The 24,120-nt window shown below is 38.9% G+C and overlaps 1 protein-coding gene across 6 annotated transcripts in view; it reads left to right on the forward strand.

Moving 5' to 3' along the window:
• Positions 1-378: 378 nt before the first annotated feature.
• Positions 379-24,120, forward strand: part of COL8A1 (collagen type VIII alpha 1 chain) — a 603,924-nt gene continuing 580,182 nt past the window's right edge. Inside the window, exons 1-2 of one of the 6 annotated variants that reach the window (XM_062206852.1) lie at positions 379-533; positions 2,175-2,233. In XM_062206852.1, coding sequence (XP_062062836.1) covers positions 2,219-2,233 — 15 coding nt within the window. In that variant the 5' untranslated portion in view covers positions 379-533; positions 2,175-2,218. Of the gene's footprint in view, positions 534-2,174; positions 2,260-24,120 lie in introns of those variants that run through there. The other 5 variants (XM_062206814.1, XM_062206819.1, XM_062206843.1 and 2 more) reach the window with 5 other exon arrangements.

Consider the following 24,120-nt stretch of genomic DNA (forward strand, 5'->3'; position numbering starts at 1 on the left):
CTCGCCTGGCTTAAGAACATGCAGCTCTCCTGAACCGTTATTTAGCTTCTCAAACTCGCAGAAGACACCTGTAGTCATAAAAAGCACTCCACCAGATCCCCAAGGGTCATGCAAGGGGGAAAAAAAAGACAATAATGCAATTCCCCCTTCCTTGCTTGCATATTCGTCTCCTCTCTGTCTCCTTTGCTCCCCCACCTTTCTCCAGCTGTGTTCTAGATCCCTGTCCCTATTTCTCCCATTCTCTTTGCCCGCTCCCCGCCCCGCTCCGGATTCCACTCCTTCCTGCGCTGTGACCCCCTCCTCCCTCCCGCGGGCTACCGGCTCTGCCCTCTCGCCCCTCCCCAGAGAAGAGTGTCCGGCTCCTCCCGGGGCTCCCTGCCCGCCACTCCTTCCCTGCCCACCTACTATGAGGAGCGACTCCTCCCACCTGCGCATAAAAGCCAAGTGCATGTTACCCGGCGCCGATCAGAGCCCTTCCCCGGTCCTCTCCGTGGGAGCCCGCGAGCCTCTCTGCCCGACCTTACGTGCCCAAGGTAAGACCACACATGTGCGGGCAGCTGCCGATGAGGGGCTGCTGCCGGGGAGGAAGTCCTGTCTGGTCACCGCGCTGCCAGTTTGCTTAGAGCAGCTGCTTAGGGATGCTGGATCAGCTGCTTCTTAAGTAGCAACTGGTTTGAAAACAAACTTCTGTTTGAACGGTAAAATAAAAGCTCCTTTGGGGCAGAAACAGCAGGATAAATATCGCAAAAGCCTTTTTTCTTTTTTAAAAACCACTTTTTCCCCCCGTGTTGCTGACGGTGACTGAGGTTAAAATGTATGTGTTTGGGGGTGTTTTCCTGACGTTTTCATTGTGTTTCACGTATCAGTGCGGGCAAGGAGAACTCTGTCCCGTTGTCAAAGACGAACTTTAAAAGAACACAATTAGCTTCCTAAAAATAGCACAGCCCAAAGGTCTGCTAATAATTTTGCGATGTTTCCCAAACCCCCAAGACAGCCTCTGTGAGTCCTTCAGAAAAATATCTTTCCAGGTTTGAGCACTTGGAAAAAATTATGTGAACGGGTGCCCTTTACACAGCGACGGGAATCAGGTGGCTGGTAGATAGGAAAGAACGAATCCAAATTCACAGGCTGGGGCCGAGTGTGCTGTCCCCAAAGCCTTCTTTTCCCTGAGACCTAAAATGGGAACTGTGCTGGAACTGAAAAACTACGTAAAAGGACTTCGTGAATTTCTGTACACACACCTTAACATAAAGCGTTTCAATAAGTTCACAGTATGAGAAAAATACAGGCCAGACTGTACCATAATTCTGTGCACAATCACCGGTGGTACAGAGAGATCAGCTAGCAAGGCTTTAGAAGTTTTAATCCTACCGGCCACCGGGCTTAATTCATCTAGTAAGTTAAAACCTACCTGATTGGCATCAGATTAGCGTAGACATATCCTGTGTCTATGCTACTCTTTAAAAAAATGAATCTCTTAAGATTCTTGGGACAGAATGAGTGTTGTGCACCTGTGAAGGAGAAACATACTCAACAGCTACTTCTGTAAAAGCAGACACTTGGTGAATGACGTTCGCCATCAAAATCTTTGGGTTGTGTGATGAGACTCTCTCATGTAGGAGAAAAACTCTCTTCAAATGTTTCCTCTGGGGAAATGCACAAGCTGGCTTAGCAAAGGCAAAACCAAGCTCCCAAAACCACTATTTTAGCCCTTAAGGTTGTTAAAGAGGCGAAATGTTTGACAACTACTCCTTCTCCTTCTCCTCTTTCTCCTCCTCCTCCTTCTTCTTCGTTTGTTTATATAGTTGCATGTAGAACATGAAAGGAAAAACTCACCCAAGCTGTAAAAGAAGTTCCTTTAATAATAATTAAAAAAAAAAAACTTGAATCATTAGAAACGTAAGTGAGGGTCTTCTGAACCATTTCTCCTTATCTTTTGAACATCAGAAGAAATAACAAAGATATTTTACACTTCTATTTGAGGTGTATGGATTTCCATACTATTATTCAAATGAAAGAATGATACCTAAAGCTTTCTGTCATGTTACATTTTTCTCATTGGAAAAAATATTGCAAGGATTGTGGTTTCCTTTAAGAAAATGATATGAAATTACTATTGGACAACCTAGTATGTGACCTAAGCATATTAAAATATCTTTTATCTTGCACCACAGGACAGATTGCTTGCATCATTTCTGAGATAAGTGGTTAATCAACCATGACAAGAGCACAGGTATGAGACAAGGCCCCAATTTTGTGGTATGTCCAAGCTAATTCTTCCTTTGTGCTATGCCTGACTCAAGCCCATTATTACAAGGATGAAAATATACCTCTTTGATCATCAGATTATCTTGAGGAAAGTTATCTTTTCTGGAAGAGAGGGAAGAAATATTCCCAGTGTAAAAGATACCCCTGTTATTCCTAAATTAGAGGATGAAAAATAGTCTCCAAGAGTTAATCCACTCAACCAGCCATTTCACAGGAACTGCCTTCCCCATATGCCATCAGGTTCAATCCCTTAAATAACTAGGTGAGATCATCTTAGTTTGCTCATGGTCTAACTCTCCCAGGGACCATTACTAGACAAAGAAATACTTTCTCTATAGGGTGCATATAGAGCAAAATGGCACTTCCATTCACAGGGTATTAGAAAAATCAGTGATGAAGTTCCCTATCGTTACCCTGATACTGCCCTTCTGTGCAGGTGTGGAGACCTAGCACGAGTCTCCTCTTCTTGCCATTATATGGCTTATGGCTGCCCAGAATCAGATTCATGGCCATACACATCCAACACCTTTGCCACTGGCTTGAACACTTCCTTAATGTCTCTCAAAAAGAAGCAGTGGCTGCCCTTGTTGCAGAAACACACAGAGAGTGTTCTGTCGACACTGATGGCCTTTTTTACCAATTTTAGATTCTCCACTATTGTCAAAATTACAAAATCATGTCCTTTCCATGATCAGAAGGCATATGTCAACTGACTTCCACTTGCAAAACAAAGTAACAGGAACAGGATGATGGGGATGAACAAAAAAAATTGAGAAGGAAGCTCAGAGATCACTGAGGTGCCCAAAGAGAAGGGAGAGAGCAGGATTCCAGTCACAAAAGGAGGGAAGTTATGGGAGGGGGGAAGCCATTGTAACCCATAAGCTATACTTTGGAAATTTATATTCATTAAATAAAAGTTTAATTAAAAAAAAAAACATAGATTCTTGCTGCCTGCCTTGCTGTAGGGTGTGAGGGGCTGGGGTAGGGCAAAAATCACATCTGCCCTTGGCCTTTTGCTCACTTGCTTGCTTGCTTTCTTACTTGCTTTCATGAATTTCTTCTTTTCCTTTCTTTTCTTTTCTCTTCTTTTCTTTTCTTTTCTTTCCTTTCCTTTCCTTTCCCTTCCCTTCCCTTCCCTATTCTTTTCTTTTCTTTTCTTTTCTTTTCTTTTCTTTTCTTTTCTTTTCTTATTTAAAGCCTATAGCACCCTGTATTCCTTGGCAGTCTCCTATCCAAGTATTAACTTTCAGGTCAGTGAGAGGAATTCCAGTGTATTAAGATCCATCTTTGCATGCCCTTATGCTCTGTCCTCCTCCTCTAGTGGAATAGCTTAATCCTAAAGACCAAAGTGATTTCAGGTCTGCCCCACATTAAAACCCACAGGAATTTGTCAGTTATACTTTGAAAAAGCTTGATTATGGGTATAATAACCCTGAAACATCTTTTTAATGAGTTGGTATGTCACATCAACAAAGCCAACCCTAATTCTCCGGAAGGGTACAGTGTTGGGCCATTCTTTGCAAGTTAAGTGTTGAAAGTTGACATATATTCCATCATATCCACGGTCACCCTCCTTGGTATGACAACTTCATAGCCATATTTCCCAAAATTTGGTCCTCCAGATAACCTTCTGAGAATCAGGTCTTTCTCCCTTCCTCCACTGCCACTTTCTTCTCTCACCAATCCCCCATAAATGCACATATAAGGAAGGTACAGAACTTGAGACTGGGGTAATCTTGTGAGAAGTCATTGTTCTAACAATTGAGTGAAAAAAAGAGAGAGAGGAGAAGAAGAGGTTAAAGGGACAATGGAGACCCTTTGGGATTTAGATCTTTGTCTTTAGCACTGTGTGGAAAGGGTCTCTCACTACCTAAAGCATCTAGGAATGTTTTAAAAAGTTGCAAAATGCTAAGAATGCAATGCAATAGATCTTCCAGTGACCTGGTAGTCATTAACAGCAGTTTACACCCTGCAGTACTAAATTATAGCTCTGCTGAACTTGCCTTTTCTAGAGAGACAGAAGGAGTGAAGAGTGGGAGAGAGAGTTAACCACATTTCAGCACCAAGGGAGAGATTCCACTATTGCTTTAGTAACTGTGTGTGCCGGTTGAAGTAAAAGATTCTTTACAGTCTGTCAAGCAAATAGATTTGCAGGAAAGGGGTTAAAAGGAGTCACAGAAGATAGGAATGTCTACAATCTGAGGGCACTGGGTACTCAAATCCACGGAGTCGCTGGAATTGCATAGCATCAAACTGAAGGGAACAAAACAGAAGTGTTCCCAAAAACTAATCACAGTCACCTAAAATAATAGTGAATTCTAATTTGTCAGTGTAGCAGAAGCGCAAAAGCAACAGCTGTAGGTGATTAGGTCAGCGTACCTAATGATTCACCACCAGTGTCCTCTATTGATTTTGGGCTCACTTCTCTTGTCCTTCCTGGAAAACACAAACTGGCCCTTCTCTCCTTCAGCCCATTTTGGGAATGGCAGATGCAGTCACAGGCCTTCAGTGCCACCCTCTCTGTTCTTTCAGTGGAATAAATTTCAGTTTTTATAGAGCACTGTTTTAGAGGACCATGACTCACACTTGCGGCTTTTCTCATCATGAAAAGTCCCGTCAAGCTTCCCTGAAATAAAATACAGCAAATAAAAAAGATTGCCATTTTTCCCAACCTTCATTCATATGTCTAAAAGGAACATTATTTGCCAGTGCTACTTGCCTCCAATAAACACGCTGAGATGAGATGTCAAAGCACTGTAATTGATCTAGCACCTATTCTATCTTCCTGGGGGTTAAAAACATCTTAGAGAGTCACATGATACAAATACTGAAAGGAAACTTGGAGCTAAATGTAACAAAAATTAATCTTCCAGGTGAGAAAAGGTCAGAAAGATTAATGTCTTTCCCAAGGTCACCTAGATGGGGGTAGATGGAGGTAGCACCACCAAAGGTGGAAAGTCATGGAGCCAAATGGTCCATTCAGTGCTCTTTCTTGATATTTATGTGACAGAAATGTATTAATGTGTAATAATTTATAACATGATCTTCTACTTTTCCCACCCCAAAACATGTTGCCAATGTAGCCATCTCATACTCCCAGATCATTAATGAAAGGGCAACCTATGCACAATGAACAATCAGAGAAAACATAAGGGACACAATGATTGGCAGGTGTGGGCATGAGATGTGTTGTAATGGGAGGAGAGAGGGTAACCAAGGAGTCAGTCATAATAGAAATAGTATGGTGCAGCTACCAGAATCCATGCTTTTAGGGAAAATGATTAGGTGGCCCAACATTCAAAAACTTTCCTAAAAAGTAGAATGTATTAAAAAAAGAAAAGAACATTACAAATAGTAGCACAGTTTTATACATGATAAATATGTACAAGGGTCTTCAAAAAGTTCATGGAAAATGCATATTATGAAAAAGCTTTACATAGGTTCCAAAATTTTGGCACTAACATAAACCTATCGCTTAATTGTATCTTTCCACAAACTTTCTGAATCACCCTTGTAAAATTATGAAATACATAACACATGCCTCCTCCACAGTAGGAGAAGCTCTCACGAGATTTGAGGTGCTGGAGAAAAGTTTTCATTATGATTGTCTGAATCCAGACCTTCTCAAATGTTTGGGAGATGAATTCCTGTTTGCATCAGGTATCTTTAGGTACAATGCGACCTGAGAACTGGATGCCACAAATGAAAATTTATAAGGATTACATCCATTAAAACTCTTCTTAACACTTCACTGAATTTCCACAAGGACCAAGTCCTCACTGGAACTCACTTTATTTTTAACACTTCTTTTTAAACTCTTCAATTTAAAAAAAAAAACATATAGCAATTGTACATATTTATGTGATGATTCAGACCATGTATACATTGTGTAATTGGACCTCATTTTAGACTTGACTCTGACCCAGGATAATAACTTCATGGATGTCAAGTAGTCAAAATGATCTCTGCTAAGGTAATGACAGAGTTATTGGTAACACATAAAGTTACTTTTGTACAGAAAGTAAGGAAGGTAAAAAATAATATTCTTGTATTGTTTCTGGAAACAATTTACTCTGAATAAGTGAACAGATGTTACCCCAGATGCTTCTTCACTTTCCTCTAAAGTATGCCTGACAATTGTTTGCATATCTTTGAAACAGTAATTATGTTTCTGAAATTGATTTATTGTATGGTAAAATTTACATAGTCTATGACTAAGCATCATAGTGAAAACACTCTTTTAAGTCAGCATTTCTTGGGGACTGCCTCTCTTAAGCTCTCCATTGATGTGTTTACATCACGGGATAGTTAGGCAGGCATTGGAGCATTTAATGTGCTGAAACTGAAGACAATTAATCACTTCATATGCTATTTTTCCAACTCAAACTCCATAGGCCTGGGTGTTTGAGTCAGCTGTTGGCTTCCCCAGGAAACACCACATATCCAAGCTATTGGGGCACTTCAGCAGGCCTCACTGTTAGCTAGAGAAAACAGCTGTTTTCCTGGAAGTTTGGGACACTGGCCTCCATACTGGCTTCGCATAGTAGCACAACTACTACTTGGCTTCCACCAAACTTTCACTACCCAGCAGTAGAGGGGTTAAGCCTTAGCTGCCTTCAGTTTACTAAGAGGACTGGGAATCTTAAGTGTTGGCTAAAGAATGTGGTGATCCTGGAGCCCGTTTGCCAGCCATCACTCCTTTTAATGAGGGTACATCAAAAATTCCATGGAAAATGGAATGAAAAGGTACTCATTTGGGTGCCAAAATTATTTGAAATTGATGCATAGTTCTGCATGTAATGCATTTTCCATGAATTTTTTGAAGTCCTCTTGTATGTTTCTCCAAGTATCATGCCACACATGCTCTAACAATGAGCCCAAACTTGGTGCATAAATTCAAAGTGATGACTGTACATTATCTAATTGCTTTAAAGCTCTATACTTAGCACTTGCCCAGAGTTAAAGTCCAGGAGTCATGTCAGTCATCAATTCTTTCTATCTCAACAAGCCGCCTTTTGGTAAAAGGCAGGACAGAAGACACTGCCGAGAAGTTCATGAAGGGAGACACTAGATGGAGCTAAGAATTTGTGACTTTAGGGAGCCAAGATTGTTGAGGTTGGAGGAATGAGGGAAGGAAAGGGATCCGCAGCAAAAAATATGCTACTGGATCCACAGTTCCTGGTTTAACAAAATGACTACTGCCCCCTCCAGCTCCTGCTTTGTTCCAATCCCTTGCTGCCCAAATGAATGGGGAGGGAGGTCGTTTACCAGTAGAGGGAGCCAGGGGATTGAGTGTCTCCAAATAGGAAACAGACCTTACCCAGAGGGGGCCTTGAGTTTCGAATTTTTCTAAGAAAGGGCAGAGTAAGCTATCTTTTGTAACCAGTGGCTAAAATGTACCTCACATTGTTAGTTTCCTTTTAGAAAAAAAATCCTAACTTAAGCCTCTAAGAATAAATCACCCACGTTTCAGCAATGCCAGAAATGTCCGGGCTTGCAGAAGTTTATTTGAAAGAAAACCAAAGCAATCTTAGAAAATGTTCTTTCCAAGGCCACCACCAGCCAAGATTGAATCTAAATGCTCCATTCAGGAACAAAGAATACTGGCAGCTGGGGGTCAGAACAATACAAGCACAGAATGGGTAGAGGGTCTGCCATGACTAGATCCTCCCTGTCAACAGGATCCGGGAAAGGAGATGGGAGAGAAAAGGCAGAAATGGGCCAGACAGGGTTCCCTAACCACCATTGCCCAGAACTTGCTCCCCTGGATCTGGGTCTCTCCAGGGAGCAGCCAGGGCCTTGCCTAGACCAAAGTGAATACCTTTCTGTTGAACATTTCCATTGCACAGCTGTGTGGGGATGGCTTGTTAAGACTTGAGACACTTGCATAATTCAGAACCCTTTGGGGGAATAGAGATCAATTAGGACCATAAAAAAATCCTTGGCACACCAAAGAAGGGCTGCTTGCTTTAGAAAAATTATGACATTCACAGAAAAAAACAAAATAATCCTCTCTGAAGGCTATTTTTGATGTCAAAGAGGTAAAGCTATGGAGTTAGTATGCATGTGGCTTAGGAATCTGCCATTCCAGAAAATCTTCAGTGCTTTAATCTCAAAAACACCTTGACTATCGCTGGGGCTTGGAGCAAGTCATTGATCATCTGTGCATCTTAATTTATTTATCTTAAAAAGAAGAACAGTTCCCAAATAACCACTCCCTTTACAATTAAGAGACACATGAGGTTTTACCAAGTATTATACAGAACGATGCTACTTAAGCATGCACTGTTACAGGTTTTCATTTAGTGCGATAAATGGATTTCTACAACACCTGTAAAGGGCTGATGGTTTTATACAGAACCAGTTGAAATGGGATAAAATTTCAAATAGGCACATAACCTTCAAGAGCATTCTGTCTCTTAGAATACAGAGGATAGTCCCACATGTCTCAAGAGGCCAGACAAGGTCAAGGGTAAGTAGAAAGGGAAAAAGAAGCAATAATTAAACTATGCTTTAAAGCGTCTCAAAAGGCCTATGTACTTTCCAATCCATATTTTGACACCAAAGGGGAATTTCTCAACCACAAAAAGGGTTTGTGATTTAAAAATTGTATTGTAACTGAATAAAGATGATTTTTTCATGATTATTAGATTGTATATATCTAATATATTGTATAATATAATAATATCTGTATTCCCCTTCATAAACACTTTCCAAAATGCATTTCAACCATTGCTACAGGGGATATGAATATATATTTATACTGAAAAAGAATCAGTGTTCAAACAAGTTTTAAAAACATTCAGTGAAACAATATTAAGCAATTTTCTCCACTGCAAGATTTCACAGAGACCTTAATATGCCATGTGTATTTTCATTCTTCAAAGGTGCTGTAGCAAAATCTTTCCAAACTTATTTGATGACAGATATCCCCTACCTGAGAACATCAGTTGGGCTTGGTATTCCCTGGATCAGCTTCAGAAAAGTTTGGGTTTCACTTCCTCCTCCACTATTTCAAAATCTCCTTGGATGTGGTATTGTCAGTGTTGCTAGTTCTTATGTAATACATACTGAACATCAGTATAAGATAGGTGCTGTGTCAAACCATAAAATAAGAAATAATCCCAGGGTAATAAATTTCTAAACCTGAGGTTGGGAGGAAGAAGCCAATGAACATGCATTGATTGTATGGCTCAACTCTTTATTTAAAAAAAAAAAATCAGAAATGCCAGGGTATTTTCTCTCTTTCTCTTTCTCTCTCTCTCTCTCTCTCTCTCTCTCTCTCTCTCTCACCTTCAGACTGTATTTGTACCAAGAAAAATCTTTAGAATACTCTACAGCTTGAAATTGTCTTTTCCTTTTTTTCTCTCTCTGTGTGTATGCTGTTTTAGATGACCAGTGATGAACAAGAAGTTCTTTACATAAACAAGGAGCCTACATCATTCTGTGAACTAATTGATCGGTCTCTGAGCAAACAATTTACTATTTCATCTTTACTTCCAACAGTTAACTGAGATCATTAGCAAAATACAGTCCTTGAGTATTTGCTATCTCACCATCAAATGAAAGCTAATTTCTATAATAGGAGCATACTTGCCAAGATTCTGGTAAAATTTACTGCATCAGGGATTATTTCATTTATCTATGACACTCATACCTCCTACCCTAGAAAGTACACTATCTCTGGGAATTCTGTTTCCCCTTTACAAAAGTAATGCCTAAAGGCCAGGATCCCAAAGGGACAAAATTGAACGAACATTTTCTCCTTTAAAAAAAAGAAATGAGTAGCTCACAGTCAACCAAGGAAGAAGAGACAGAAGAGACAAACTCAAAAAGTCTATTAGTAGTTTATATACTATGTATTAAGTGAGCAACAGGACCAGGCATTGCCCTGGTCCCATTATCTCTATCTCATATAACAGCCTTATAAGGAAGGCATTATCATTCCTCAATTAAAAATGAAAATCCCTGTTTGACTGGGGTCACATAGCTGGGAAGCCATAGAGCCAGTATTTCCATTGAGGTCATGCTCCGAAGTCCATCCTCTGCCTGCTTCTCCATGCTACAACTCATGGGATCTCATCCTATCATACAAGGGAAAAAAGAAATAAGCTTCCTAGGAGAATGCCTCTGACTCATAGAGAAAATGAGAGAACTCCAGTGGCTCTGTTCCTAGACACTGCTGCCCAGCCCTGCTTCTTGTTTAATACTGGGACTTTCTTGTTCTCTTTTCTTTTTTCTTTTTCTTTTTTTTTTTTCCCTAAAAGCATGCTGTCATTTCATAGCCAACAAAGTAAGAACTTGTGTAATTGGAAAAAAAAAATTTAAAAGCTATCATTTCTCCCTGGGGTGATTTTTAAGGGCTCAGGTTTCTTCATAAACTCTCCCCAAGTAATCACAAGATGCTTGGCACCAATCTGGCACAGAGAATGGCAGTGTAGCATGTCATTCTTAAGGCAGCAGAAATTCCCATGATTGTATGAGAAGCAGATTAGAACAAAAGCACTTGAGAACATTAAACTAACTTGATTTGGACTCCCCATATCACTCTTCTTGGTGTTACTTTTATTGTAATCCACAGCCAGATGGTAAGAGTCAAGACAATTTAGACTCTCTTAGAATTAGATTCTCCCAAGCCATATGAGTCACATAGGCAAATATCTACATTTTCTCCACCTGCTACTTAGCCTGCTATGTGGGTGTATATAAAAAGATGTATACCCCAAGCCTGCCCTTCGTGCTGTCCCAGGAACACGCTAGGAAACAAAGTCTGACTCTTTCCCTAGATTCACAGTTTGCTCTACCTTTTCCTTTTGTTCTTAATCTTCCATCCCTGTGGGTCACGTTTCTACACATACTCTACAGGGTGAATTTATAAGCCTCTCTCCACCAAGGTCCACATCATGTATCTTCTCCTCTGTGAAGATATGCCTGCAACCAGACTACCCAGGCTGCCCTGTGCACCTCTTCCACACTTCCTAATACTATGTGCACAGCCCTGTTGTGGTTATTTCCACTCAGTAACGGCATTGGCTTCATTTACATATTCATCTCCACAAAAGACTATGAGCTCTTGGTAGAAGGATTTGTGTATTGTTTCTCTCAGTATCATCTCACCTAACAGGATCTTAATAGATGTAGAAAGGAGGAAAGAAAAAATAGGTATGGTGAATAACATGAGGTGATGGAATAAGAAAGCTCTAAATATGCTCTTCTCTGTCCCAATAGACAGTTATCTAAGAAGACACAATTTGACCTAAGTCCAACCTTAAAGCCTTAATATAATCAGGGTGTTTCAAGACATGGTGAAAATGCCTTCCCATTCATACAAAGAACACTTGACCAGAAAGAACACTCTAGAAAGAATCAAAGTTCTCAATAAAATGTTCACTACCTTGATTCTCCAGAGCTCCGTGAAACGACCAAAAACTGTTCCCTAGTTTCCCTAAATTTCTATGAAAGGTCAAGAACTGAGTTCCCATATCTACCCTTCTTCTGTATCCCGTAACATAAATATCCATATGCACTGTACTCCTTCCCCCAACACACACACACACACACACACATACATTGCTAATAGGCTTTGATTTAACTCTAGAGATAAACATGGGGCATAAATTAAACTCCCATTTGTATGCTAATATTAAATATTGGCAGTCTATATACAAAAATCACACAAAGAAAAATTATTTGCTAGGTGGTACCATTTTCCTGGGACTGTCAAGATCCTACTCAAAATATTCCATGTCATTATGAAATTTAGAATAAACACCCCACCCTAACAATCAAGTCCCTCAACCACTCTCATGTCAACCCATCATTCCATTTTCTTTCCCCATAAGTCAATTAGAAGAACTTGACCCAAGATATGTTGTTATACTCTCAAACATTTCTTTTTCTACTGAATGTGTACCACACTCTCTTTTCCACCTATTAAAATAACCATAAGTCCATAGTCCTCTCAAAGCCTTCAGTATTGCAGCCTGAATTGATTCTTCCCTGTTCTCAATTGAGAAGCAGTTACTACAAATGTCAGTAGCATGTTGCCTATACATCAGAGTAAATAAGTCAGGCTGACTAACAAAACCTTCTACAATGATGGAAATCTGCTATAACTGAGCTGTCCAGTGGGGAGCCACAAGCAATATATGGCTTCTAAGCATTGAGATGTGGCTAGTGCCACTGAGGTACTGAATTATTTTATTTCATTTTTACCTTTTTCAATTTAAAATTAAACGGCCATGTGTGACTAGCAGCTACCGTATTGGACAATACAGAATATTTAACTTTTCCTGTGCTCTATTTTATCTCTCTTAGTGAGAAATAAACTACTAAAGAAAATATAGAGGAGATGATTTTTTGTAACCCTGGCAAATGTTATGACTGCAAGTGGTATTTATTAAATGTTGTGTTCAATGCATTACTTGACTACTGAGTCTGCCTTAACTTATATTATCTTAAAGAAGACCTCTTAAGATAATAACATCTGTTATTTTAATCGTTTTGTGCAAATGGTATTTGTCTTTTTTTTTTATTTTAATGCCTTAAATTTCCTCAGAATGACACCCTATCAAATCACTACCTGGACGTTTTCTCATTATATAAGCAAGATGAGATGCAGAACTATTTGCATTGAATTTCTTAAAGAGAAATGTCCATTATTCATTGCCATCTCTTCTCATTTCTCTTTGGAGTAAAAGCATGGTTTAAACACCTGCTGAAACATAGAATTGCTTCAGTCTTCAATCTGACCAGTTTTACAGAGAAAGATTGTCCCTGAGTAGCTGAAACAGGCTCACCTAACAGATTTTGCTTTTTCTCTCCTGGAGAAACCTCACCACTTTCTGAAGGAAAAGTCTCTTATGTGAGATTTTTCCCAGAGCATTTTGTCTCTGTGTTCTCCAGTGAGAAACCTGAAGCACTGAAGAAGGCCAAGCTTTCTGCCAGCAGGTCAGGGGAGGTAGCATGTCTCTGGAATTTGACAATGATGTGCCCCTGGCACTTGCTGGCTTACCGTCAGCCTTTCAGGAAGCATCAGGCCAACAGGCTAACCATGCAATAAAATCCTGCGCCTGGCCAAGCCAAGAGCAAAGCGATCAAACCGTCTGGCAGTAGATTCGATTCTGACTTATTAATATGCCTTCAGAAAACAAACTCGAGTGAGTCTCTAATAGCAACAGTTTACGGAGATGTTTAATGATTTCAGAGGTCAGCCACACTGCATGCCTTCCTTCTGACTCAGCGAAGAGCAGGACAAGGGTGAAAGAGCCACTCAAGAAGCCAGGGCAATCAGCTGTATCTTTTCCATTCACAGCTAAGTTTATTTGGAATGACTGGAAAAACCTTCAATGAAAACTTTTTTTTTTCTGAAATAATAAAATAAAAGAATTTGTCCAGCTAGCGTGAGCCAGAAAACATAGAGAAATAACTATGGGTGTGCATTTTCCCCTGCCTTGTAAAATGTTTGCAAATTTTAGCATAAACAAGCTCTAGAGTCAATGGTAAAGATAGCAATGACATTTAACTTGTAAATTTTTTTTATTTAGCCATAAAAGAATCACCATGTGTTTAAGTCACGTCTGAATACATATAAATAAAAATCTGATCTGTGGACATGCGCCAAAGCTAAAGAAAGAATTCGTGACTCCTTTTCAACAAAGCAAATTCACTGGAGGTGTTTGATGTCTTCTATTTATTAAATACAAACCCTTATTGCTGCAACAGAAAAAAAGTGTTAGTAAGGATCTTAATTTGAAACTTTTAAACATGGAGATATTCTGTAAGTAGTGAGGATAATAATAATTAACCTTATAGAAATACATACAGTTTATGGAATGTATTGTATGTGGATTAGGTAGAGAAGGGTTTCTATCTACATTTCACACATGGGACACTAGGGGCTTAGCGATTAAGCTAACTGCTTCACGTCTTTGAAGTAATAAGGGTTGGAGATGGAGTGTGAACCTAGATCATTCCATCGCTAGAGTCGTCCTCTTCCCATGACTTCAGTCTGATTGGTTCAGAGCATCCTGGTGGCATAAATGAGAAACTTCATCAAAAGAAAGCAGAGTGACCTGCAAGAGTTATTTAGGGAATAAAAGTCAGTGATTGAGAAGGTGCTTTTCAAGAAAAATGGAACTCCCCTCAATATATAGTAGTTCACATACATTGAAGGTTTAATTGGTAGGAACAGTTTTATATATTGTCTTCTGTATAGTTTATGATGTTAAATGATACCAAATCCTTTTTAACCCTATCTGTAAGTTTTTAATAATAGTTTCAAATACCTTTTTTATTTAATGTCAAAATTTGTGCAACTTATAGAAATATAAAAAATCTCTCTATATTATATATATGTATTATATAATATATAGTAGCATATATTATATATGGAAAGTCACTATAGTGTTAGGAATAAAAGGCTCTATATTTAGTAAAAGAAATCTTAGGATCAAGTCCCACTTCTTCCACTTAACCATGAGCAAGCCTCTCTGGACAAGGCAGAAAGACTTGTCAAGTCTGTTTCCTCACACGACAGTCATGGGAGAAAATGATTATCAGAAGGGGCTCAGTACAAGTTATTTAATAGTGAAGATGATCAGTTACTGAATGCTTATGTAAGTGTCAGCACAGTGAGCATTTATGTGACAAGAAACTTCAAGCTCTGCTTTCTATCTGATCTATCTATAATGGAGCTTGTTTAATGAATTCTGGACTTCATTTGTAGGTCTTGCCTTAAGCTGGTCATAGTGGTTGTATGACCTTCTTCTAGGTTGACTTTTCTGATCTTTTGGATTTATTGCTTTGGGTTTGGTTTGAGGGGCAATGTCTTTCAAATGTTGTTTTTGTTATTCTTGCTGTTCTTTGATTGCCGTAAAGGGCACTACTTCAGTCTCTCCCACGGCTTCCCAAAGGAGGAAATTTCCAAGGTTTCACAATGACTTCCCAGTTCAAGGGTGCTGCCCCTTCCTGCACCATGTCAATGCATATTACATACAAATACAAACTATATACAAATTATGTCTCATTGTACATACTGTTGTATGTGTGTGTCTAAAGCAGCATCAGGAAAAGCATGGCTGTCCTAGTATCTCAGCTAAGATCTTAGTTCATCTCACTATGAGGAGTTTCATGCTACTGTGTGCTATAGAAATGCCATTGAGGTTGTCAGCATCCCAAATACACCCTGACTCCTACATTTTGCTGCAGAAATATGACTTCTTAAGGCATATTCATACTCCCAGCAACATTCAACGTTAACACATCAAAATCCTGCTTACCATGAATTCCACTTTTCTGTTAGAGAGGGCCTAACCTTTTTATATGCCTGTGCTTTCATTACCAAGAAATCTTTCAATCTAAGGTCCCTCAAGAGAATGACCATAAGAAGCCCACTGAAAGAATAAGAAAAATTGCCAGCCACAGTGGAAAGCATTTTAGTTCATAAAGACAAAGGAAGAAGGATAATATGAGTGTTAAAAGACTTTGCCCCTCAAGTTCAATCACTCCAGTTTTGTTTGGCTAGGACTCCAATGTCAACTTCATTATTCATTTATTCAACAAATAGCTATGGGGGACCTACCATGTGCTGCGTCCTGTGCTAGACATCATCAAATATTATTCAACTTGCACGCACGGTTTGCAGCTGAAAGGCATAGAAGCCAGCAAAAAACCACTTAGAGCATAATCACACAAAGAATGTGAAAACCCATTTTCTCCTTTTCCCTCAAAGGGGAGATCACTTTTTATGTGCTTGTCATACTGATCAGGATATTCTGAGCCTTCTGTAGAACTAGTGTCCTCTCACAACACATCCATCCCATCCGACAGAAGGCTCCATGAATGACTGTAAAAGGCAAAAATTTGAGCCCCAGCCCACTCCCTAAAAGCCAAAAAGATAACAAGTCAGCAAGTTAACAGGTGTCTTTCCCACATTAAACATGCATAAAAATGTTAAAATGGTAAAATATCTTTGATATTCTTTCAAATGTAATTGTCATGAGATCTTTTTAAATTTGGGGACAGCAAGGTATAATGAATACTGATGATCCAGGGATAATCCTGAGACAGTGAGAGTTCCAGAGGCTTTGGGAAAAGGCCAGGCACTTATTCCATAACCGTCTGTTGGATGAATACTAAATCACTCAAAAAAATGAGCAGATTGATTTTAGAAGCAAAATGTATCTAAGGTAACATATCACATATCTAGAATTATAGCTCCTAAAATTTTCCACTTTACAGGACACAAATGAAAACAAAAAGCAAGTTAAAAGTGCCTAGGAACTAGAAGACAGGGTCTTGTATTCATAAACAATTACCAGAAGTCTTCACTTGAGGACTGTTTGTTTTTGCTTTACAAATAATTCTAACAAACAGGGTTTTCTGGGTCCTAAGAACACAGAAGACGTGAAGCACCTAACTAAAAAAAGGAAAGAAATGCAACAGATGCACAGACAGCAGGAAGAAACAAGTGTGGAGGCCTAGCAATAAAGGAAGAGGAAAAGCAGCTGTAAAAGATAAGAATTTTTAAATACACAATGGCATACTTGGTGGAGACCATTACACTGCCTTTAGGAAGATCCAAAAGGAATTTTTAAGTCACAGCTGATAAAAATTGATCAGCGTGTTTAATAGCATCTCAAGAATGAAGGAAATTATGTATTTTAAATATATCTAAAAGTGTATTTTATATTTTTTAATATTCTGCCATTCAGAAAATTTAACTCTCCAAAATGTCTCATTCTCTAAAGATTCTGGAAAGTTGAGGTAATTCTAATGTGTGTGTGTGTGTCTGTATGCACATAAATTATATGAAACGGAATTCCTGCTAAGCTAGAAAACCTCATCTCCCTAACATGCAATATAACAGATTATTAACTTCTTAGTTCTCAGCTTCCAATAAAAGCATGATCAAAGTGGTTACCTGGAATCCAAAGCCTTAAGTTCATGCTTTCTTTTCATCTAATGCAGCAGAGACCAAGGAAATTACCTCATTGCTCAGTGACTCAATTTATCTATTTGTATAATGAGAAAAACAAAAGCTTGCTCTGCAAGGGTATGGTAGACTTTGTTCCTATTTCAAAATTTGGAAATGCCTAATGTAAATAGCCTGGTTTGGGGTTACTATTTTTTAAGCAAACACTCCTCCAGGAAAAGATGCAAAGGAAGTTGGTCTTTCATTTTCTGCTTTTTTTCCCCTTGCAATCTTTCTTTTCCAAAGAACACAACAAAGAAACAAAGAGCCAAACACACTGACTCACGTCTTTTTCTAATAGTGTTGTGGTCAATTTGCTCCTGCATAAAAAAGTAGTAGTGAAGCTTTGAACTCTGGGTTTTTGGAAACCCAAGAGTGGAAAAACGTCGTTAACCAAAAGAACGGCACATTCCAAATCTGTCCAAATCTGTCCAGTGTTACACATTTGTGAGAAAAAGCCCACTTGGGCAGGCAGTCCCCATTGAAGCCCTTTTTTGTTCTCAAAACTTTCTGAAAAAGAAATGGCTGAACTTTGCCTTTCAATGAAATCTTGAGTTGGTTTTCTTGTAGTTTTTGTGGTTCTTTTTTTTTTTTTTTCAAGCCTTAAGATGGTTTCTCAACTTGAACTTGCTCTTAGAACAAATAGGGGAAATTGCATAGCCTAGAAATACTGTCTCCATCCTTTTTTTGGGGGAAAAAAGTTCTAAAAGCTTCAGAAAGCTGAAGATGCACTAAGAGTCTTCACTAAGAGATTTTTAATACTCAAAAGTGGCTGTTACATCCAACATGAGATGCCATGCTTCTTGTTTTCTTATATGTTGCTTTTGTAAACTGTGTCACCATCTGTCATAGTTAAGGGACACTGTATGCAGGGCATTTGTGTATGCTTACTCATTTGTTAGACCTCGTACACCCCTGACTTCTAAATGTATTATAATTGTTTCTTGGTTTTGGTTTAAAGACCTCGACATCTGAACAATAATAGACTTGGTGCCCTACTACATGGCTAGCATCATTCTTTGGCTGATAAAACTGAGCAGCCTACATATAACTCATTTTTTTAAAAATTGCAGTTCTAAAATCTCAATGTCTAAAATATTCTAAGGGACATCTCAGAGGCTTCCTCACTCTTTTCTCCCTGAGAAGAAAAAACACCTCAACTTAGTGTTTCTAAACACACAACCTACCCTCCAGCCATTCTATTCTTTCCTCCTTCTCTTCTGATTCATTGGAAGAGATGATTCTTGGGCTCAGTCTCTTCCCTCATCTATTCCTCGAAGGCTTCTCCTGCCACCATTTCCATTTATTCGCACTATCCTCCACATGGAACATTCTTTCTCAGTGCATAAAGGGTGGGACTTAGCCCTGATTCAAACATTTCAGAGATCTTTCATAGCCCTCCATTACAGTCTAACCTCCATCACAAGATTGACAAGGTCTTTCATCACCTTGACCTGCCCACATTTCCAGTCCCATTCCTTGCCACACCACCTGCTGCCACCATCTTCACTACATAGCAGCCACAATTCTATTTGAAAGTGCCATGTCTTTTATCTTTTAGGACTTTCATTCATTCTCATTGTTCTGTTCTCTTTGCCTGGAACACTGTGCCTTCTCATCACCTCCCAGCTCCCTAAACATTCCCAGCATCCTTCTTTGATCCTGTGGACTGGATTAAGTGGCCTTCTGTGTGCTCTCACAGCATCCTTCTATGGTGCCTAACACTCTCAGTGTTTCTGTTTAATTTACTGAATGTTTCCCCTGCTGGCCAATAAACCTCATTATGGCCTGAATTGAGTCTGCTTTGCCAAGCAGTGTGTCCTCAGCACAGAGCTAGAAACCAAGTTTAGGTACTCAGATGCATGAATCAATGCACAAATGATAATCAGAGAAGCATGGATATCAGAGGCAAAGTAGTTGATTCAAAGGTCACTCAGGAGTCTGGAAAGAGAGTGGTCAAAAATTGCTCAAAGAAATCAAGAAGTATCAACATCAACAATGTGATACAGGAATAAAAAGCCTAAGGCAGGGCTTTAGCAATCAAAGACAAACATATATGGTGATGATCCTCATGATACTGGGTAAAGCTTCCCAGAGTGTTTTAAGGTGTGCCCCAGGGGTGGGCATTGTGGCACAGTGGATTAAGCTACCCCTTGGGATGCCTGCATCCCATATTGGAGCACCAGTTGGAGTCTCAGCTATTCCACTTCCAATCCAGCTCCCTATTAATGTACCTGGGAAGCAGCAAATAATGGGCCAAGTACTTAAATCCCTGTCACCCAAGTGGGAGATCCAAATTGAGTTCCAGGCTCCTTCCTTCTGTTTGCTACAGCCCTGGATATTCCGGCTATTTAGGGAGTGAAACAGGGGATGGAAGCTCGTGCTCTCTCTCTCCCTCTCCATCTCCCTCTCCCTCTACCTTTCCAATAAATAAATAAATCCTTAAAATAAAGAGTGGTCCAAGGACTAATTGCATCATGATTCTATATCTCCAAGTAGCCCTACTGAATCAGAATGTCATGGACTGGGATCAGAAGTCTGTACTTGTAATCAGCATTCTAGGTGATTTCTTAAGGTCCTAAGGCTTGAAGCAGAAACAATTACAATAGGTGGTTGAGTAAGGAGAGCAAAGGCAGGAAACAAGTACCTTTCCCTGGTGGTGGTGAGCTCAGTCCTGTGGGCCCCCAGTTGTTCCATGTGTAGTATATGACTCATGGGTAAGGCCATCTTGCCCTACTTCATTTATGAGCTAATGCACAGCTGACTCATGGTTGGCCCTTAGAAGTTCCAACATGGGTCTTGCATTTGCAGGGGTGGGGGAGTGTTTTCATGGCACCTTAATCACCTCCCTCCCAAATTCACTTCACTTCTCACTGCTGCCTCCCTTTTCCTGTTTGGGGCATGGCCCAATTTAATCCATCTGTGCATTCTGTCTGGACAGATGAATATTTAACCAGTATCAAATAAAACAATAATCCCTTGTCCAGGACCTGGATAAAGTGATAATCCTAATAACTATTAATTCATTGTAAGTGGTTGCTCCTCTGAGGGAAACAAAAATGTCCTCTTTAGCCCCACTGAGACTATGGTTTTAAAGCCCTTTCCAATCTCACATTATTGTCAAAGAAAAATAATTAGATATGGCTGACTGACAAAAGCATCTAGAAAGTTCTATGTGAGGAAAAGAGGTTCACCTCAAACTAACATTTCCTGTTTTGATCTTGTGTTTCAAGCAGCCTCATTTTTTCCTTTGGGCTTTACATATATTTTTGTCATTTATGGTCATACCCATAATCTGTCTTACTCACAATGAGTCCAGAATAAACCCTCAATTTCTGTTTTTTTTTTATTATTATTTATTTCATAAGATTACCCTTCACATTCCACCCAAAACTCTGTTCTATCACTGGCCATTTGATGTCAAGTTCCCGATAAGCCAGAACGTATGTGATGCGGGCAGGAAAAACAATACATCTTGACTTTCCCAAAGTAGTTTGAGTCAAATGTTTTAAGTGTAATTGAAAACATATTTTTACAAGCAAAAAGAGCCAATAAACCAGAAAAGCCATATGGAAGCACCAGGCCCAAATTCTCTGGTTTTTAATAAACTGCAATCAAGGACCTCAGGAACAGCAAGGCATTTATGTTCCAACCCAGAATCAATGCAGGACAAGTAAGTGTGGTGCTCTCTACAGAAAGTTCCAGAAGGAAAAGAGGAGGCAACACCTAAGGGCACCCTGACCATGTATGACCTCTCTAGTATCAGTACGAAGCCCTTATAGGTTACCGTATGATTGAAGGGGTAAACATCAATCCTTTTTTCCCTCTTCTGGTCTCAAGATCTGAAAGTACTGTTCTCTTCCTAAAAAGTAATAATTATTATTAAATATAACCACAAAGCTACTATCCTTCTGGGCCAGGTCCTTTTTTCCATAGCAGTAACTTTAACTTCCACCAGATCTTTGGGACATGATCTCCTTGCATCTCTGTGTCATCCATTCCATCAGCTTGGCCTCTCCAGCCCCTGTAACTGGAAGCGTATGGTGGCACAGTGGGGTTGGCAATGGGAAGAAGAATTCTGGGCTGTGATATTGAATCCTTGGCATACACTGAATTGTTCTGGCATACTGGCTTCTCCTATAATTTCTTAGCTATGAGCTGAAGCAGATTTATTTGCCCAATTTATAAAATGGCACCATTCATTAAAGTAAATCACTTGAGGTAAAAGAACTAATTATAGAGCTTTTAGTAAAAGCAAAGTAAAAGTTTTTTACCCTAGGGCTGGGGGCAGAACTTCTGAGTTACAGGTTTTTATCAAATGTTCATGTTAAGTTCCAGGAAACATGATTTGACTCAAATTTGTTTAATAGCTAACCATGATGTAACAGGCTTTCACTGTGTAAAACAGAGGGGCTATGTATAAAAATATCCTTTTCAGTGTCTATGTCAATTTCTAAACTACATTTCTTATGCAAGCTGGCAGGGAAATAGAGATGAGGGAAGTGATCATACGCTATGGATAAGAGGCTAAACTGGTACAAATTTTGGAGGTGAAATAATAATCCCATCCCATGAATCTATCCTATGCATCAGTAAAGACTAACATGGATGTCTTTGGATATCAGAATAATGGTGCTCATAAAGGCCATAAAAATTAGAGAAAATATTTATGAATCATATATTTGGTATATAAAGAATAAATAAAGAACTCCTACAATTCAACAGCAACCACTCAAAAATGGACAAGGGCCTTGAATAAGACATTTCCCTAAAGAAGACAAATTGTCAACTTGTACAGGAAAAGATGTTCAACATCACTAATAATTAGAGAAATGTAAATCAAACCCACAATGAAATACCACCTCACACCCAATATTATGGCTAGTATTAAAAAAAAGAAAAAAGAAAAAAATCGAGTATTAGCAAAGATGCAGGAAAAACTGTATACCTGTCCACTGTTGGTGGAAGTGTAAAATGGTACAGCTGTTGTGGAAAATAATGTGGCAGTTCCTAGAAAAATTAAAGTTAGAAATTTAAAGATAGCAATTCCACTTCTGGTTATAAACCTATAAGAAATAAAAGCAAGGTTCCAAAGATGTTTGCATACCTACATTCATTGCAGCATATTTAAATTACCAAAAGGTGGAAACAACGCAAGTGTCCTTCAATAGATGAATGTATAAACAAAATGTGATACATACATACAAGTAGGTACTGTTTGGCCTTTAAAAAGAAGGAATTTTTTCTGGTTTTACTTATTATTTATTTATATAAATGGAATAAATATCATGTATTCCATTTATATAGTTTTAAGAGCATAATGATTCTTCCCATTCTTTTCTCCTTCCCTCCCTTACTCCATCCCTCTCTCCTCCTTCTTTTATTTTTCTTTTAATTTTTACAATGATATACTTTCAATTTTCTTTATAATCACAATGTCAATCCTCCACTAAATAAAAAATTTAACAAGTAGTAAGAAAAAAGCCACTGTTCCTCAGGAGTACAGACAAGGACTATAAACAATAATCAAATCTCAAAATGTCAATTGCATTCATAAACATTACTTTTCTGTACTCTGCATATTGGTTACCACAAATCAGTGAAAACATATTTGTCTTTTTGAGAACAGTTTATTTCACTAAGCATAATGGTCTCCAGTTGCATCCATTTTGTTGCAAAAGACAGAATTTCATTTTTTGTTTTGTTTTGTTTTTTACGGCTGAGTAGTATTTCATAGTGTATATCTACCATAATTTCTTTGTCCCATCATTGGTTTATTGACATATGAGTAGAGTCCATATATTAGCTATTGTGAATTGAGCTGCTATAAACATAGGGGTACAGATCTGCAAAGTGTTCCAAAAGAAAGAATTTTGACACATGCTACAACATGGATGAACTTTGAGGACATTATGCTAGTAAAACAAATCAGTCACAAAAAGATAAATCCTGCATGACTGCATTTATATGAGGTAGCTGGAGCAGTCAAATTCATATAGACAGAAAATGGAATGGTGGTTGGTGTGGGCTGCAAGGAGTTTCAGTTTTATAAGATAAAAGAGTTGTGAAGGTAGTCAATCTATTTCTTACTATTGAATTGTACACCTCAAAATGAGTTAAGATGTTAAGTAAGATGTCTTTGTTTCTTCAAGCAGTATAGACTCATTATTAACTTTCGCATTTAATGAACCTAATTTTTAGAATGGTCTTAAATTCACAGCAAAATTAAGAGGTATCTGTACATGCCCTGCCCCAACACAAGCATGGCCTGCTGTATTATCAACATCTCCCCCTGGAATGATACAATTAATAAGCCTACATTCATATGTCGTTATTATCCACAGTTTACATTAGATTCCTTCCTTTTAAGTTGTGTGTGTGTGTGTGAGAGAGAGAGAGAGAGAGACAGAGACAGAGACAGAGACAGAGAAAGAGACAGAGAGAGAAAGACTATGTTTTTTTTAAGAAGAAGAATGTTGTTACTTACAGTAATAGTGAAAAGATAGAAAAGTCCTTCACATGGAACATAGCCATTGTATAGAATAGCTATGCAAACATTGAAAAGACATGGTATATATTCATGTACTGGATGTATGGTTTGGGTTGAAAAGCAATTAGGACAATGTGTTTATGACTCTGTTCCTTCATATCAAGGTATGACAAACTGAGTAGATTAGAAAAAATCTGGAGGCTAGCAGTCCCAGACTAAAGCATTGGAAGGATTAGTTTCTTTGGAGGGCTATAAGGATGTATCTCATCATCCCTTTCCGAAAGCTTCTGATAGTTTTCTGGCAATCTGCAGCATTCTTTGGCTTCTAGGTGATGAATCACCCCATCTCTGCTGCATCTTCACTTTGGTGTTCTCCCTGTGTGCGTGT

This window comes from Lepus europaeus, chromosome 2 (genome assembly GCF_033115175.1).
Source record: "Lepus europaeus isolate LE1 chromosome 2, mLepTim1.pri, whole genome shotgun sequence".
NCBI lineage: Eukaryota > Metazoa > Chordata > Mammalia > Lagomorpha > Leporidae > Lepus > Lepus europaeus.